The following is a 19,081-nucleotide window of genomic DNA, read 5'->3' as shown; positions in this document are numbered from 1 at the left end:
GTTGTTTTAAGAATGACTAACTTGGTTTTAATGAGAAATCTTGAAAAGTATTTGGAGAAAAAAGGTGAAAAGTTAAGTAACCTAATCTTTTTTCTTGATTTAAAGGTTTGTAGGCAGATATGAAGATAATAACATGTCTTATTTATTAAATTATTTATATTTTAGTAAGGTTTTGATAAAAATATTTGTATTCTATGCCTGAAATATTAAATAATCTTGAGACTTTCATACCCATGATCTTTTTCCTTCATAAACAATGTTATTATATAATGAACAAAAATTAACATCTTGTTAGAATAATCTAAAGTCAGAGCATATGATATCTTACAGCCAGAAATAATTAAGGTTTCATGGAATTTACTCCTATTTTAGAAACAAAAACTGAAGACCATAGGACTTGATTATTTGCTCAGTGTTTTTGAGAAGTTAGTTAGACCTAGGTAGTTTTCTCTCCTTTTATAAAAAATAATTAATTTGTGTGGCGAGTGGTTGGATGCACTCACTTGAGCAGCCACACACGTAGATCTTGTTATCAGATGTCTTCCTCTGTTGCTTCTCCCCCTTATTTTTTAGACAAGGTCCCTCAATGAACCTGGAGCTTACCATTTTATCTAGACTGGCTTCCTAGTGAGCCCCTGGACCAGTGCTGGGGGTAAGATGTGCATGACCACACCCAGCTTTTGACATGGGCACTTGGGATTCAAATCAGACCTCATGGTTTTACAGGAGGTACTTTACCTCAGTCCCTAAGATATTATTTTAAAAATAGAATTTTCTTGCCAGGTGGTGGTGGCGGCTCATGCCTTAAATCTCAAACTTGGGTGGCAGAGGCAGGCGGATCTCTGTGAGTTCTTCTAGGCTATCCTGGTCTACAGAGAAAGTTCTAGGACAGCTATGGCTGTTATACAGACAAACCCTTTCTTTCTTTTTTTTTTTTTTCTGGTAAGGTAAACAAATTCTGGGCTGTGTAACACAAAGAAAGTGTGAAATAAGCCTAGTGTGAAGAAAATAGTTTAGCTGTGTTATTTATGACCTGGATAAAAATGACTCTTATTGCATGTATTTGTAATAATTTCTTTGTGAAGTTTTCAAATAAAATTTCTTCTTTTTGTCAGGATGAGGAGCTTCAGAGTGCTCTTGTATTTGGGGAAATAGGTCGCCGCCTTAAGGACATTGGACATGAGGTGGTAAAGAAAGTAAATGCTGTATTTGAATGGCATATCACAAAAGGTGGAAATATTGCAGCCAAGTGGAGTAAGTAAGATTTCTGACTTTCTGTTATTCTAAGGTAACTTTTAGTGGAGATGAAATACATTATAATTGATATATATATCAATTATATATATTTGAAAGCAGGTAAGTCTGACCTACATGGTTGTTTGTCGTTTTCCATGAGAACTAATAAGCCTCAGGACATTAAAAGGCATGCATTTTTTTCCCTTAAATTACACGTCATTGGCGATTTCATGCACATATATAATGCATTCTAATTACTCTGCCCCACCCCAACGTGTTAACCTCTCCTTCTCTCTGCCAATTCCTCACCCACATTTGTGTATTTGTTTTGTGACCCACTGACTTTAACTGCACTGTCCATGTGGAACTATCTATATGTTCCAGTGGTACTCTCACTAGTGGCTGATAACTGAAGACGTGACTGTGAGTCTCCACCTCCTAGCATCCATCAGTAGCCAATAGTTCTCCAGGGAGGGCTAGGTCTCTATAAGAATCCCCAATCTACTACTGATTGTTGACCAGCCCAGTCTTGTATGGGTCCAGTGCATGTAGCCACAGCAACTATGTGCTCGTGATGCTATTGTAATACCTGACATCAGTACTACACTTGGCATTCCATATCCCTGGTTTCAGTCTGCCAGTGATTGACAATGCATGAGGCCATGGGATGATTATCCCTGGTGCCATTTTCTAACGAAAGAAAAATTGGGAGATTTAAAAAGAGTGAAGCATGTTTCCAGATCTTTTGTATGTGCTGAGCTGTCTTATCTTTATTCTGTCCTGTAGGATTGGGGAGAAATTGGGCCATCAGTGAATGCTCCCTGGGTATTCTTCCTTCTACTTACTCCTAGCCTTCGTCCTGGAAGCCTGAGGACACTGGGAGTCTAGCAGCTCTTTTCTCCTAAATTTCCATAGTAACATTGGTGGGGGGCTCAGGGTAGTTTTAGAAATGGACTTCTCACCAGTGTATGGCATGCATGCTCCCCACCCATAAAGTTTCATTTCTAATTGAGAAAATGAGATTCCCGTGTAGTTTAGGTTGCTGTGAGCCCCCAAAAGGGGCTGGAGAGATGGTCTAGCAGTTAAGAGCACTTGTTGCTCTTCAGAGGACCCAAGTTCTATTCAGAGAACCCACGTGGCAGCTAAAAACTGTAACTCCAATTCCAGACAATCTGATGCCCTTTTTCTGGTATCTGGGTGCACTGCATGCACTTGGTGCATAGCCACACTCAGGCAAAACTCAAATACACATTAAAAATGCAAATAAATAAGCCTTAAAATAAAGCCAGTGCAATCCTGTGAGAGTTTGGAGAGTTTGGAGGAGGCCTGGGATTTGCTTAGAGTCTAGACCTGTGTAAGCTTCTAGGTTCAGCTTGGTTTTGGTAGTAATTCTCCAGAAACAGTCAATGAGTTGAGTATTGAATGTAATATACTGGGTTCTTAACTGAGAGCAAGAAGGCTGTGCTTTTCATACCCAGAGCTGATGGATGGGACCTTCTTTAAACTAGGATTTTTGTATTACATACTATGTAGGTAATGTGCTGGTACAGATTCCTTAATGAAAATGTGTATGTTTGGGCTTTTACCTGATGGCTGTTGAGAGAACATGATTAGGGCTGAAGACATATGCCTGACAAAGTGCTTAGCCATCATGTAGAAGGCCTTGGGTTTGATCTCTAGCATTGGAGGAAAAAAAATTGTTCCTACTTGGGTACTTTAAAAATAATCACACAGTTCCATTGTTCATTACAACTAAATAATGGCCACACATACAGCTAAACTCTGTCTAAATCATTTAGAACTTTTGGAAACAATTTTCTATTTTTTGTTCTTTAAAACATTTTGAAGTTTTAATTTAACACTTGCTATTTCTTTTTAGGCAGCACATGTTCACTGTATAAAACATAGTCTATATTAGTAAAAGAGGAAAACACAACAGTGTTTCTGCTAAAAAGAAAACCACAGGTAATCTGTTGGTTATTCCTTGTGGAAAACATTGCTTGCAACAAGTTGAGAGAGGAGAGGAAGGAAGGCTGAATAGTAAGATTCTGCATTCACAGATCTCAGCTTGCCTCATGATTTCTGAGCTAGCGCCATAGGTTAACAGAGTGTGCATAGCTTTCCTTTCATGGAAAAAGTTCATTAGCAGCTGAGTTGTAGAGCATAGTCTTTATGAAGATACTGGTGAAAGAGAGAGAGTGCCACAGGAACGAGAAAAGGGCTCGAAGTATGAGTCTTGAAGCTGGCGGTTCAAGGGCAATGATGGCATACCCAGCCTGCATGCTCATTTCCATTCCCTGCATCCTGTTTCTAGTGTACCATGATGTGAGCATGGCTGGGCTACTTGAACCACAGCAGTTCATATTGAAGAAAAGTGATTGACCTAGGCAAGCAGGCCAGCAATAAGATGCAAGTGATTAATAACCAACTAAGATGTCATTCGGAAGATAATGTGCTTACATTGAAAACTTACATGTTGTTAACACAAAAAAGTTTTCTCCATTAACTTCCATTAGAGGTAAAGAGAATATTGGAATCTTGTTCATTGCTGCATGCCATCAGTTCTTTGCAGCTTTTGTCTGCTTTCTCATCTCTCCAGGTCTTTACCTCGCAAAGCAAGCAGTGACAGGGCTCTAGACCTCCCCTGAAAGGGTTCATCTTTCCCTGTGCTTGGATTGGCTTTGTCTCTCAGCTTGATTTGATTCACAGTTGTGAAACTGTTTTCGGTTCTTTTCTCTCCAGTCTTTGTGTTACTGAGGTAAATCACAGTATTTGGCTGCAGTGAAGATCTTTTGGCTTATTGGTGTGGTAGAAGACATCCTTTTGGGTAGCCCTGTGTTGCATTGTGGTGCTTGTTGATATAGAATAGATATTTAAAGAACACCTTAGGGAATATGTTGCTTTTACCTTTTCTCCCACAAGCAGTTTTTTTAAAGATGTTTTGCCAAATGCTGAAGCACCAAAGATTGTGTGTTTTTTATTGTTAAGTAGCCCAGCCATGCTCACATCATGGTACACTAGAAACAGGATGCAGGGAATGGAAATGAGCATGCAGGCTGGGTATGCCATCATTGCCTTTGAGCAAATGTAGGAACCCAAAGATCCTAGACCATGCCCATCTTTTCCGTTCCACCCCTGACAGTACCGCATCTGGGCAGAGTGTATGTGTAGGAGGGGTCTTTTTTCAAGTCAAATCTAGATCTAGAGAGAATGCTGGTATCAGCCAAGACACTGTTGATTACAGAGACAGGAGTCATATGTATGCCTTGAAGTGTGCCACTTCTAAGACACATCACATATTGTTAGGTAGGAAGGAACAGGAGGGCAGTGTTGCCTCTGCTTGCAGGACTGAGAAAATCTAAAGCCCTTCCTCCTACCGATGAAAGGCAAGAGGTAAAGCCCCTGGTTAATTAGCAAGTCAGAGAAGGACCTCAGTGCAGGACTTTGGGAAGGAAGGCAGTCTGTCTCATGCATTCATCTTCATACCTCAGGGTACATTGTTTAGTAATAGCAATATTCATAGATGGAACATCTTTTAAACTAGGGCCCAAGTTCACACCTGTTACTAGGGATATATATATATATATATATATATATATATATATATATATATATATATATGAATAGTAATAATAATAATGAATAATTGGAACTGAATATCTGGAAACAAGCAGTCATTCCCAAGGTTCTGTGTCATTGGTTGTCTCACCTTTGAATAAAGGCCATCCTTGTCCCTTTATTTTTGTAAGGATCTTTGATTGTTCCCCTTGGAGCAGGTTCTTGCTTGCCCCAATACTCTGTTGTACTTTGGTTATTTCTAGTTACTTGTCCCTTTTCATCTGACCTTGGGCTTAACTCTGAGAAAGAACTGCACTGTGTCTGTTGTCAGGTCTGTAGCACATATTCAGTTTGTACAGGCTTATGCTGGTAAGTGCTAAAAGCCATATAGGAGTCAAAGTTTAGAGGGATGAGATCATTGTCCTTTTAGAAGAACAAAAATGGATGCTTGTTTTCTGTTCAGTAGTTTGCTGTGTAGATGGTACCCCGATTTTTCTTTAGTGGTGAAACATTTTTTTACTAGAAATGATCATATTTATTTATTTGTTAATTTCTAAAACCATCCAAAAATTGTCTAGTAAGCTCTTTGGGTACTATTCCTGTGTTCTGTTAACAGTAAAGTTTAGAGGAATGAAAGCTGGCAGAATAAGTGGCTTAGGTCGGGGATGCCTGTAATGATGATAAATCTTTCTCCATCTCCCGAGCTCTGCTGCCATGAGGGCGCTTTCCACCAGGTCACCCGAGTTCTACCTGCTGCCATGTTAAGGTCCCAAGTAACACACAGAGCTTATATTAGGTACAAATGCTGCTTGGCCAATGACTAGGATTTCTTATATGCTAGCTCAGTCTTAATTATCAATCATAATCATAAGACTTATTGTATGGAGGACGCTGGTGGTAAGTACCCTCTCTTGCTGGCAGAACACATGGCAGCTCCAGAGCAGAGAGCAGGAGAAAGAGCAAGAGAAAAAGAAGGACTTCCTGTTTGTCCCTGCTTATATATGAGTCTGCCTGCTATGTCACTTCCTGCCTGGATCACAACACTTCTTTACTACATTTTCCAGAATCCTCCTTGACTCCTAGTCCTGCCTAACTTGCTTCTTCATTGGCCAACAGTACTTTATTCAATAATCAATAGGATAAACATATACACAGAAGGACCTCCCCCTTCAAATGCCTGCTGTGTAGAGGCCCAGGGTTTCATTCCCAGCACCACACAAGAAAGAAATAGCAGGAAGCTTCAGGGAGCCTACAGAGTTGTCTGTTGCTGGAAATTAAAGCAGTTACTCTGATCTGAAATTTGGAAGCAGAAAGATTTGAAGGTAGAAATCTTTTCCCTCTTAAAACCCACTACTAACAAAACCCAACCCCAGCTTAGGTGGTTATTACTGTCTTTATTTACTTCACCTAGTGTCAATTAGAGTGGAGAAGTAATATGCCAGTTTATACAGTGTTGCATTATTGGGGGTCTTTCCTAACTTAAAGTTACTAAAATCAGAACAATTCTGAATTCCAAAACACATCCAGGCTAAAAATTGAGATTCAGAATGTGCATGTGGAGCACAGGTGACAGAGGCCTGGAAAAGATGAGCTTAGCTTCAGAGGATGGGAAAATTGGTTCATTCAGTGAAGAGTTCAGTGTTTATGTATCATGACCCCTACTGGGTTGGAAACGATGGGTATGAAAAGACTAGTAGAAAGGCAGACCTATATTAAAATTATGATAATAATGGAGAGGAGAGAGAGAGAGAGAGAGAGAGAGAGAGAGAGAGAGAGAGAGAGAAGAGAGAAGAGAGAAGAGAGAAGGGGGAGAGGACCGATGTGAAACCATTACTTAGAACCAACTTCCTTGAGCACTACTTATGCCTGACTGTCAGAAGAAATTAAGATATCTGGGATAAAACTGAGGTTTTGAACCTGTGCTCTTTTTTTTTTTTAATTTATTTATTAGTTCTAGTTAGGGAACAAGCTTGTTTCACATGTGAACTTGTACTCTTAAGAATAGTGACTCATTACTGGAACAGCAAAATGGGGAAGAGGTAGGGGTTTGTAGAGAGAAAATGATGAACTGTGATGCCAGGATTATGGTCAATCAAGATGGGGTTAGATTGTGGGCTGTGTGCCTGCAGACCATGGCTAAGTGACAGCTGCGTGCAGAGTTGGAAAGCACAGTCAGGGCTCTTAGCTTTGCCACCTTGATAATGTCATACAAGAAGAAGACAGAATGGAACTGTGGTTGTGGAGGATTGTCTGCCATTCCTATTCACATGGAATTTTGCTAACATATTTCCATTATATAATTTTTTTGTAATGCCAAGGACACAATACATGTTTCTAAGTATTTTTTTGTTGCTTGAATATTTATAGTTATAGGATGCATTCAAACTATTGAAACTGTTTACAAGTACTTATTATATCCTAAAGACACCATGTTGCTGAAGAGAATGTGTTCTATATTCCTTAGAGTGGTATGTTTGATCAAATGGCCTGGAGCAGGTTGGTTTCTGTTCAGTCTCTTATATCTGTCTAAAATCTTTTACATTATATGAACATGTAAAAATTTCATTGAGGTACCAAGATCATACAGATACTATGCATTTTTCTTTGAATATTGTTTGGTGAAGTGAATTAGTTGAGTTTTGATGACGTATATTGTATATAAGTGTCCAGAGCTAACTACATATCTGAACCAAATCCAGGTGTCTTTTGTGCACTGTATGACAGTGACGGGATGACGATGCTCTTTGAATGTTAGTGTTCATACATTTTGGAAACTTGTCACCATGTGGAAGGAAGATTTGAGAACTGGCATTGCTTGCAGATGAGAATCCAAACCTTCTTGAGGAAGCTCATTTAATCAGAGCCCATGAGCTGTGGTTTGGAATTCATCTTCTGAAGTCAAATTGGATTATCCTTTAAGACTTTTCAGCTTAAACATAAATTATTTGTATTATATTTTGAGGCAAGTCCTTGCTTTTATATCCCAGGCTTGCCTCAAACCAGAAACTCTTCTGCCTTAACTTCACAAGTGGTTGGAGTATAGGCATGTACCAGCTCAACAGGCCTATCCACTAAAATTTAAAGATGGCAGTTCTAGATTTGGGGTTGAGATTTAGAAGTGTCTCATACAAGTGCCTTTGGAAAGAATCTGCTCTCTAGTCATCAGTAAGGATTTCCCTAGCAGTAGGCAGCCTGGTTTCTGACTGCATGCTCACAGCATAGCACTGCTTCACAGGCTGTCAGTCCTCTCAGTATGTAATGTGTCCTAACATCATTTGCAGTTTTTTGTTAACAATAAATTCTGACACAGAGACAAAACTGTGAAGATTATAAAGAGAAGTAACAGTTACCTTTCATCTAGTACTTCAAATTGTTAAAAATTTTACTCCATTTTGTAAAAGTGTATGTACTTAAGAATAACTTGGAAACTTGGGTGATGGCTACTCTGTTATTCCAAGAACAAAGACATTTTCTGATCACAGAGTGGTTATCAATGTCAGGAAGTTAACATTTATACACTGTTCTTATCTACTCTACTACCTTATTAATGTTTCGCTATTTGTCACAATAGTGTCACTTAAAGCAAAGGAATAATAACAGTAATAGTAGCAACAGTAGAAATGAAGAGAGAGAAGGGGATGAATGTCCCCTGTCTGGCCTGCTCACACTCTTCACTTGTTAAGTTCCTAGCTGCTGGTGTCTTGATACATTGTCTTATTTATCATCTTGGTGTTTTGAAAAGGTTATTTTGAAGAGTATTCTTTAGTTTGTTTATTTGATATTATTCATGATTAGGTTTATGAATTTATGGTCAGAATAGTAGCAAAGTATTGTTTCCTGGCTTTCTCCCTTTTTTTTTTTTTCTTTTTCAAAAAAGCTTCTATTTTAGTAGGGTGTGGTGTCCCCCTTCTGTAATCTTAGCATTTAGGAGGCAGAAGTAGGAGGATAACCCATGATTTTGAGGACATCCTAGGGTACTGTGTCAAAGTTTTTCATTTGATGCTACTTTTGGGGGGCACAGAGAGCCTTTCTCATGCCCTTTCACTCATTCACTTAACATTTCCTAAACACTTTCTCTTCAAAGAAGTAATATGGGATTAGGTGACAAGATGGGTTTGTGCCCACAAAGACTTCACTGTCCTAGGCATAGGAGGCAAAAGCAGCAATTTTTTCCCCCTCCCATAGCCCTTTTGTGATTTTACCACACCCCTTCCTGTAAAGGCAGGAAATTCTAGCTGAAATCTTCCTGAACTCTTTAGAGACTCAGTGATAACAAATTTGAACTATAGTCACTCAAGCACAGTAAACCACTATTGGGTGCAAGTGCAGTTTCTTTATTCCTGCAGGCATCTGGATTCTAAATGTTTCCAGCGGATGCTTTTCCCACGCACACCAAAGCCCCCATGCATTTGAGTATTTTTTTCCTTTACCCCAAATGTCTATATGACTTCTAGTTCCATCCTTTCTTGGATCAGTGTAGCTAATAGTGTCTCACAGTTTCAAGTCTCATGTCTGTGAATGGCGAGTAGATAAGTTTAAGGGAAAATGTGACTGAGCAACCATGGATTGTTGTGGGTGGGGAGACTTACTCCTTTACTGTAGTATCAATGTATGCAAACTTACTTCTTTATTCTAGCATTAATGTGTGTAAAGTACAGTTTTATTACTGAGTGGAATTTTTATGTACACTCCCTCTCCCAGTGGGGCTTGGACAGAGATGTGCAGAATTAAAACCAGAGATGATAAGTCTATTGGCTGGCAGAGGTTTGCTTTCCTTTAAACTTTTCCATACCCTTCCTCTCCTTCCTTTTACCTTTTTCTATACTTTCTCCATTCTGTTACCTTCTTTTTTCTTTTTTTGTTTTATTTGAGACAGGGTTTCTGTATAGCTTTGTAGACAACGCTGGCCTCGTACTCACAGAGATCCACCTGCCTCTGCCTCCTAAGTGCTGGGATTAAAGACATGCACCATCACCTCCCAGCTCTTCTGTTACCTTTCTCTTTGACTATAGAAATAATACACACTATGAAAGTGTATTTCTGGAAGTCCCGGTAAGAATAGGGCCTTTGTTTTTCATGTTACACTCCTAGTGCCTCTGACACCTTGTCTAATAATCACACTGGAAACTCCAGCAAGCAAAATGGTCCTTCCTTGCTCTTTACCTTCCTAGATTAAACATTAAGCTTTTATTTTCTCAAGATTTTTGTTTGCTTGCTTGCTTGGTGGAATTCTTGTCTGTAGAGACTGGGAGTGGCTCAGTTCTTTTTCAGCACTTGCTAACAAAAAGGTAGTTAAGCACTCTGGATGTTCTTATGGACCTTCAGCTTGCCTTGTGGAAGTTGGGAGTTCTTTACATCCTCTAGGAGGGTTGATACAGTGGCAGCAACCCTGACCCCAGTGTCATGAGGCTGACACTGAATATGCTGACTAGTTTTCCTGTGGGCATGATATCAGTCATAGGGGAGACAGCTCAGACTTCCTACTGTAGCTTTGGTGAAGTTCTGTGTTACAGAAAGCAGTGCAATTAAACTGGTGATTAGTGTTCTCAACTACTAAGTCTGTTTCTGGGACAGTTAGCCTTTCTACAAAAAGTCTGTCAATGGAAGAGAAGCTAGTTAAAATAATGAACATCATAGTGTCTTCTTGCAGTAGATGGTAATAAACACAGAGACCCACAACTGGACAATGCACTGAGAGTGAGAGACTCTGAAGCCCTCAGTCCTAAATGAGATGACTTCATCAAACCTCTCCCCTCAAGACTCAGGGATCTATGCAGAGAAAGTAGAAAGAATCTAAAAGCCAGAGGTGATGGATGACTTCAAGGAAACTGTCTTCCAGACACAAGACTGATGTACATATGAACTTACAGAGAAAGGCAGCACACACAAGACCTGCACAGGTTCAGATCAGATCAACACAAATTTTCTACATGACAGAAAGTACATGTTCTAGAAGAAGAACAAGTATAGGATACATGAATATTGCCTAATTTAGAAATTATAAGTTTCCATTTTAGTTCACTTTCTGTGCTATGATATTTTTGAGAAAAAAGTGATACACCTTATTTTCTTTTTTCCCAGCCATTGACATGAAGAATGGCTCTGGAGAAGTGTATCAAGGACCTGCAAAAGGCTCTGCTGATACAACCATCATAATTTCGGATGAGGATTTCATGGAAGTGGTCCTGGGCAAGCTTGACCCGCAGAAGGTAGTGTTCTGAAGATTTTCATTCATTAAGTTTGCATGTACATGCTCATTAGCCAGTCATATTTTTGAAATTACTATTTCAGTTAGTAGTTTTGAAAAGAATTTTTTTTTGGGGGGTGTAGGTCCTGTTTACCATTTACTAAGAACAATATAAAACCCATACTAGGCATGTGAATATATAGTTGAGATGTAAAACTTGTATGTGATACAAGTTGAGTCTTACATGTAATGTCTGATGTGTTTCAACTTTCAACTAGTAGATTTTGGGACATTTGCACAGATTTTACTAATCCCAAAATTTGAAATCTGAACTGCTACAAAAATAAAAATCTTGATTTTCTTTTCTCAGGAAATCAGAGTTTTGTGTTAGTGACATTCAGACCATATAAAGTATTAATAACTTATTGAAAACCAGAAGTAGAATATTTAACTAATAGTTACTGTATCACTGAAATTGAAGCATTCCAAGGTATTTCAGTTGAAATCATCATTAAGACAAGAGGGCCTTCTGTGACTATTGTTAGTATTATTCTGAAACTATTAACCTGTTTTCAAACACAAAATTGAGGTAGCCAATATCATAATTTGCTCAGAGGAGAAAAATTAGTTATTTTCAGTTTGTATTGGTTCTAATAATGAGTGGACTCAGACAATTATTTGAATGTGCAAGTAAATAAACAACTTCCAAATAGTATCAAAACTCATGAGATGCAAGAATTGAAGAAAACCTGTTTAAAAGCTATATACCTATATGCTATATAAAATACTTGTTTGTAAGTTATTTTCAAAAAATGTGAACTTTCTGAGAAATGCAGCTTCCACTCAGTCCCTGGTGAGAACTACCACTGAGAATTGGGAACAAACAACAAAACTAACTGTGGCTGTTGTTTCCTTTCCCAGGGTGCACAGCTAGGGGCTTTTAGGTGTATGCACCCACAGCAGTAGAGGAGTGGAATTGTAACTTTTGTTGCCATACCTTGTGGGTCTCCTGTATCAGCTGCTCCTCTACCTTAAAGACCAGAGACTACTGAAAAAAACTGCATGTGACTACAACCAAGTGTGTCTCCTGTGAAACACTGGGACTTGTGCCATTGTCACTGCTTCAGGCTCCTCATCACTAGTAGGGCAGCCAGTCCCAGGGACTCGTTCAAGTAACAAAGCCAGTATTAAAAGTTAATGCATTGCAGGGGTTGGTGGCCCATGCCTTTAATCCCAGCACTTGGGAGGCAGAGGATCTCTGTGAGTTCGAGGCCAGCCCGGTCTACAGAGCAAATGCCAGGATAGGCTCCAAAGCTACACAGAGAAACCCTGTCTTGAAAAAAAAAAAAAAAAAGTTAATGCATGCTCCTGATAGAAGTCATTGCTCCCATATGTACACAGTATGCACCCACTCTGTTGTCTAGACCACACCCATCTGAACTGCTTGAGTCCCCCAACTCCTGCACAATCTGCAGAGACAGTAGGTCTCTGACTTGAGTATGTTATATTGCTCAAACACTAGTGATGGTCAAAATAACCTACAAGAACCAGACTCAGATTTGTATAACAAACCAGTATCCCAAGACACATTTTCAGAAGAAATTTGCTTTCTAAGAAGGCCATCTCATGAAAGTAGTAGGGATATCCATTCTACCAAACAACATAAATCTCAACATAAGATCATATATGAGAAACAGGCATTATACTATGGTACCTCCTGCCAATGGCAGCACTTTAGTAACGGATCCTAAAGATGCTCAAGTAGATGGGGTTATAGAGATGAGTGGTTAAGAACCCTCTCCACTGCTGGAGAGGACTCACATTCAGTTTCCAGCATCCATACAGGTGGCTAGCTACCTGTAATGCCAGTTCCAAGTGATCTGATGCTCTCTGACTTCTTTAAACACCCATACACATATGGTACACATAAACACAATAAATCAACCAATCAATCTTTTCAATATAAGGGCTCAAAAGATCATAGCTGTATGAAGTTAGGAATGTGTGCAGGATATAAATGACATGTTCTGCAAATAGGAAGACATGTTGGAAAACAGAGCTCAGTAACACAGATAAAAATTTTAGTCAAAGCTCCCAAATAGAACAAGTATAAAAAAGAATATTAGCTTGAAGATATGCTGTTCAAAATTTCACATTAAGAAAGAAAAAATAATTAAGAGACTCAGTTTGTGTGGAACATCACGAAAATATATACTTAGAAGTTAATGTTACAGGCATAGAAACTATTCAGTGCAATTGTGGTTGAAAACTTCCCTAATGTTAAGAAAGACATGAACATCCAGATACAGGATTCAGAGTTCCCAAATGAATGTGATAAAAAAAAGTCACTATGACATAGTCAGACTGTCAAACTACAGGATGAAGGAGGATTCTTTAAACCTGAGAAAGTGCCAAGTCCTCAATAGCCCTATTGGACTGACAACAGACTTCTGAGCAGAAACACTACAGGGCAGGAAAGTATGGAAGTGTGCATTCCAAAGCCTGAAAAGAAATAACTGCCAACCAAGGTTACTGTATCAAGTAAAGCTCTCCTTCAGACCTGGAGGAGAAGTAGAGACCTCCTGAGGTAAGCAGCAGTGGAGGAGATGGGAGACCCAGCCCACCAGCAGAACAGAGGTGTTGAAGGGATTATCCTGCCTAGAAGTGGAAAGGGGATAATATGAGGAGTTAGGAAGGAGCAAGTCTATTAGACGAGCGGACATACGAAAGAATGTTAGTACAGCCAGCCACCAACCATAAAGCAATATAAGAAAGGAAAAATGAGCGGAAAAATCAGAACTAGAAGAAAATCAACATAAGATAAACATAAATTTATACCACCCAGTAGTTACCAAATGTAAATGGTTGTAATTCACCAACTAAAAGATCTGGATTAAGGTTCAACAATGTTCTGCCTACAAGAAATTCATTTTCCTAAGTAAAATCCCAAAATGAACTGAAAGAAAAATTGTAAAATGGCATTCTAAAGTAAACAGAAATGTTGAGTAGCTATATTTACATCTGACAATGGAGACAAAAGTAGATGAAGTTCACTGTACAGTGACCAAATGCCAGTTCATGAAAGAAAGGATGATTATGAATGAATGTGTATCTAATATTGGACCACTGAGTTTTAGAAAACAAATACTGTTAGACTAAAGGGAAAGATATGCTTTAAATAAGTAATGGGAAAGTTCTACACCCCATACAACAGTGAACTGATAGATTATTCATTCAAAAAAATCAGAGTTTACTACAGATAAACTATGTCATAGATCAAATGACTTAACATTTATAGACCACTCAACAGGCACAGATGACACTTTCTTCTCAGCAGCATATAGAACTTTCCCTAGAATAGACAAAATATTAAGCTATAAAATACATGGTAATCATTAATAAAATTTCTCATAAGAGTGAAAAACCCAGGACAGATGACTTCACCACTGAATTTTACCCTACTTTTAAACAAGAACTAACATCAGTGCTTGAAGGGCTGGAGTCCTTCAAACTCATTCAGTGAGGATAGCACCACTCTGTGACTCAGACCTGATAAGGAGACACATGCATACATTATTGTCCTGGATAAACAAAAACACTAGCAAAGCAAACTCAACAGCCTGTGTATGTATCTGAGTGAGTGCGTGCACACGCATACACATGCACACACACACACACACACACACACACGCACGCACGCACGCACGCACGCACGCACGGACGCACGCACGCACGCAGCTAAGGGAAAAAAAGGTGCATTTTATCCCAGGCATGCAAGATGATTCAACATATGCTCCACAGAATGAAGGGAAAAATCATATGACTGTCTATAAATGCATTAAAAGCATTTGAGAAAATGCAACACACCTTTCGTGGTAATATGAGCCACAATCACATTATATATAGAAGGATCAAACTCCAACATAGTAAAGGGTGACAAACCCACAGACAGTATTACATGGAATCAGCAAAAGCTAAAAGCATTTATGATCATAAGCAGTATATGGGTTACTCTTCCCCATGCTTAAGTAATAGTAGGGTTAGCCAGAACATGCGGGCACCAGAAAGAAATAAAAGACATACACAGATGACACCTATGAAGTCTCATCAATACACCTCCTAAACAAGACTTGAAGCTTACCAACAGACATGCTAGCACGGAAGGGGAAATCTCATGGGGGCCTCAGCCCTACACAGAGAACTGCAGGCAACTAAGAAGGGATGTTGGGAGTTATCTAGTACCAAGTGGTCAGCCCTGGAAACATTAAATTGACTGAGGAGGTTGTGTTTATATATTTAGGAATAGACTTTGTGTGTATGTGTGTAACAACAGTTAAATAGAGATCATAAATTTGAGAGATAGAAAGAGTCAAGAGTGCCCTCCAAGTTCTGAGTGGAATAGTTGTATTATGAAAGAGTGCAGTATAGTCTTGTATCCACGTATTCTCAAACCCACCTGTAATAATAAAGCCAGAAGCACAGATTCAAGCAGAATTGCCATTCAAGTCAGATAACTTAGTCCAAACACACAGGAGTCTTTTTTCTTAGGTAAAATGATGTGTGCTATCCATAACTGTTACATTCTTACAGCTGGACTGAAGCCACCTTTGCTGCCAGCTCCTGACTCACCTGTTTGTTGTGAGTCTGAGCAACTATCTTTTTGGAAAAAGAATTAAGTGCAGGGTTGATGGTTGGTGCTCTTTCCCTGTCCCTTTGCAGGCCTTCTTCAGCGGCAGACTGATGGCCCGAGGGAACATCATGCTGAGCCAGAAGCTTCAGATGATTCTTAAAGACTATGCCAAGCTCTGAAGGGCCCACTGTGCTCTTAACAAAAATAGAACCATTAAATATTCTCCGCCCAATTATGCGCCAATATTCTGTGAAGTGATCAACAGTAACATGCAGCAGAAATGACTTAACATTTTCAGATTTCAGATAAGTTTCGGATTTTCATTTTCTACTAATTTTTCACATATTATTTTTACAAGGAACTGTAATCTAGCTAGCAAGTAATTATTCTGTTCATAGATCTGTATCTTAATAAAAAAAATTTCAGCCAAGTCTGGTTACATTAGAATTTGTAATAATGTTAGTATGTTAAAAGGAAAATTGAATGAATAAAAGCCACTTTAACGTTCATCTCACTTATTTCCTTGTTCTTCATTGATATCCTGTATTTCATGAATTTCCCAGTATGTACTAATTTTCCACTGCTAGAATAGTGCTGTGCTTAAGGACAAAGTCTTTGTGTTCTCAAATAATTCTTTGATTCCCTCCATTTGAAGCTATTATCTTCACCATGGGTTTTTTTTTTTATATTTGAATTAGAAACAAGATTGTGTTACATGTCAATCCCAGTTCCCTCTCCCTCCCCTCCTCCCCTGTCCCCAACTAACACCCTACCTATCCCATACCCTTTCTGCTCCCCAGGGTGGGTGAGGCCTTCCATAGGGGGTCTTAAAATCTATCATATCCTTTGGGATAGGGCCTCGGCCCTCCCCCGTGTGTCTAGGCTCAGGGAGTATCCCTCTATGTGGGATGGGCTCCCAAAGTCCATGTCTATGCTAGAGATAAGTACTGATCTACTACAAGGGGCCCCACAGATTTCCAAGGTCTCCTCACTGACACCCATGTTCATATGGTCTGGATCAGTCCCATGCTGGTTTCACAGCTATCAGTCTGGGGACCGAGAGCTCTCCCTTGTTCAGGTCAGCTGTTTCTGTGGTTTTCACCAGCCTGGTCTGGACCCCTTTGCTCATCAGTCCTCCTCTGCAATTGGATTATATTTCAGATCAGTGTTTAGCTGTTTCACCATGTTTTTAAATGCAAAGATAGGACATTTGTACTTCATCAGTAGCCTGAAATGGTAAAGATAGTGTCTTGCAAATATGATCACATAGCTGGTTCCCCCTACATTTCCCTCAGATGCAGTGTGTCTGGGGATGTGCTTTTGGTGGCTTGTTTGCAGAGGAACCAGGGACATGTGGGTGGTAAGGTTGGGATGGACTCAGCTTCAGTTTTGTTGCACTCAGAATTCCCTGCAGCTGAGGAAATGGGTCCCTCAGACTTGTCCTTAGTGCCGAGTCTCTGCCACTTTAATTTTAATCACTTGCAATGTTGGTCTTTATTATACTAAATTCCTACTGGTGATAAGCTTGGGGGAAGCTCAACGGTGTCCCAGTAGAAGTAGCTTATCAGTCAAATGACACAGTTCACTAATGAAAGTGTTGATTATTAGTTGCTCAATACTTAAGTAAGTTGTGTTTTGGTTATCTTATCTACCTTTCTGTCAGCCTTAAAGATCAGAGAACCACTAATATCTAACAAAGAAGCTTGCCTGAAGATCAGAGTGCAAAGCTAGTCACAGTCACAGAGGCCAGGCAGTGGTAGTCACATATCTTTAATCGCAGCACTCAGGAGGTAGATGGATAACTGTTAGTTCAAGGCTACTTTGAGCTACACGAAATTGAACTAGTCTAAAAGAGAAACAGAGCTCACACAATGGTGATCCCAGAACTTGGCATCCCATGCATTTAATCCAAGCACTAGAGAGGAATATAAGCTAGGAGGAGACAGGAGCTTAGGGTAGTCTGATGTTTGGTGGAGAACAGTGCAGTCTAAGGAGCAGTGCAGTCTGAAGATGCCGTCTGAGGACAGGATGGCCCTTTTGACCTGAGCATTGGTAGAGACGAGAGCTCTCTAGTGGCTGGCTGCTTTGCCTCTCTGATTCTGATCTTCAGCTTTAACCCCAATATCTGTCTCTGGGTTTTTATTATTAATACCAACTAGAATTTATGCTACACAACAGCATAGTTGTGAAATTTAGTAAAGAAACATGACTGACAGCAGAAGGTTGTAAAACAGTATTCCAAAAAGACTTATTTATCAAGATACAAAGAAGAAACTGTCTTCCTTCCTTAATTCTCCAAACATTTGGTAACTACACCTTAGACTAAACCTCCCATTATCTGGCCTTGAGGGTTAAGAGTAACCATACCTCAGACCAAGTATCTTGTTACCTAGATAAGACATCCATGCCTAAAACCAAACATCCTACAGTACCTACATACCTTAGAACTTTATGTCTTATGATTTCAACCTTGGCAGAGTAAGGATAGTTTTGAACTCTCTGACCTTAAGCAAAATGAAGCAAATTCATTTTTATGGGCCCCAACACTTTATAAGTATCCAGGCTGTAATATTTTGTTATAGCAGTTCAAAACACAATAACAGTGTGAATTTTCACACATGACACCATCATACAATTCCATTAGGAAAGTATTTGGTGAGGTGTTTGGAATTTGAATAATTTTCAAGGTCTGAGAAGCCTGCTTTAATTGTTTAGACACTGACATTTCTATCTCCACATCTCTTTGTCCTGGCAATAAAAAAACAAGAAAAAGAAAACAACAACAACAACAACAAAAACAGTATTCCAAATAAATGTGAACATATAGTGTATAGGTATCACCATAATTACATCTCACAAGATAGGGATTGAGATGAAATTGGAAAAAAGACCAAAAAGTCATTATATATGATCAAAGGATCAATTCAACAAGAGCCATAGTGATCATAGTCCTTTATCTACTTAATGTTGGAGTACCCAATCTTAGAAAACAAATAAATACCCATAGGCCTATTAATTAAGATTGAAATAATATTTTATCTTTTGTTATGATTACAATGGATGAAACTGAAAAGATGAAAACAAAAGAAATTTCAGAATATAGGCAAATACTGGTGTCTGACAGCACATTTTGGCTGTATGGTAGGCAATCATGGAAATCAGAATGGAAATGAAATGGAAATATAATATATCTAAAATATAAGAGAAAAAAGAAACTTTATAGCAAGAGTGCTTGCATATAAAAACTGAAAAACTAAAAAAGACAGCATAACTTTCATCATGGACAAATGAAACATGAAATTAGTTGAAGAAATAGTAAAATCAGAGAAGTTAATGAAAGACTAAAAAGACCAAAAGACAAAATAAGTTGGTTTTAGAAAAAATAAATAAAATTGGTAGATCTTTAGTTAGACTAACTGATAAAACAAGAAAACCATGTGACGAATAAATAAGATTAGGAATAAGATATT

The 19,081-nt window shown here is 38.9% G+C and overlaps 1 protein-coding gene across 1 annotated transcript in view; it reads left to right on the top strand.

Moving 5' to 3' along the window:
* Hsd17b4 (hydroxysteroid 17-beta dehydrogenase 4) overlaps positions 1–16,125 on the top strand; it is a 76,520-nt gene extending 60,395 nt beyond the window's left edge. The window contains exons 22-24 of the mRNA XM_027400882.2: positions 1,116–1,254; positions 10,876–11,003; positions 15,701–16,125. Of these exons, the coding sequence (XP_027256683.1) occupies positions 1,116–1,254; positions 10,876–11,003; positions 15,701–15,790 (357 nt within the window). The 3' untranslated portion in view covers positions 15,791–16,125. The remainder of the gene's footprint in view (positions 1–1,115; positions 1,255–10,875; positions 11,004–15,700) is intronic.
* Positions 16,126–19,081: the final 2,956 nt, after the last annotated feature.

The sequence above is a fragment of the Cricetulus griseus genome, chromosome 2 (assembly GCF_003668045.3).
Source record: "Cricetulus griseus strain 17A/GY chromosome 2, alternate assembly CriGri-PICRH-1.0, whole genome shotgun sequence".
Classification (NCBI taxonomy): domain Eukaryota; kingdom Metazoa; phylum Chordata; class Mammalia; order Rodentia; family Cricetidae; genus Cricetulus; species Cricetulus griseus.
This window is presented reverse-complemented; position numbering and strand designations above follow the sequence as displayed.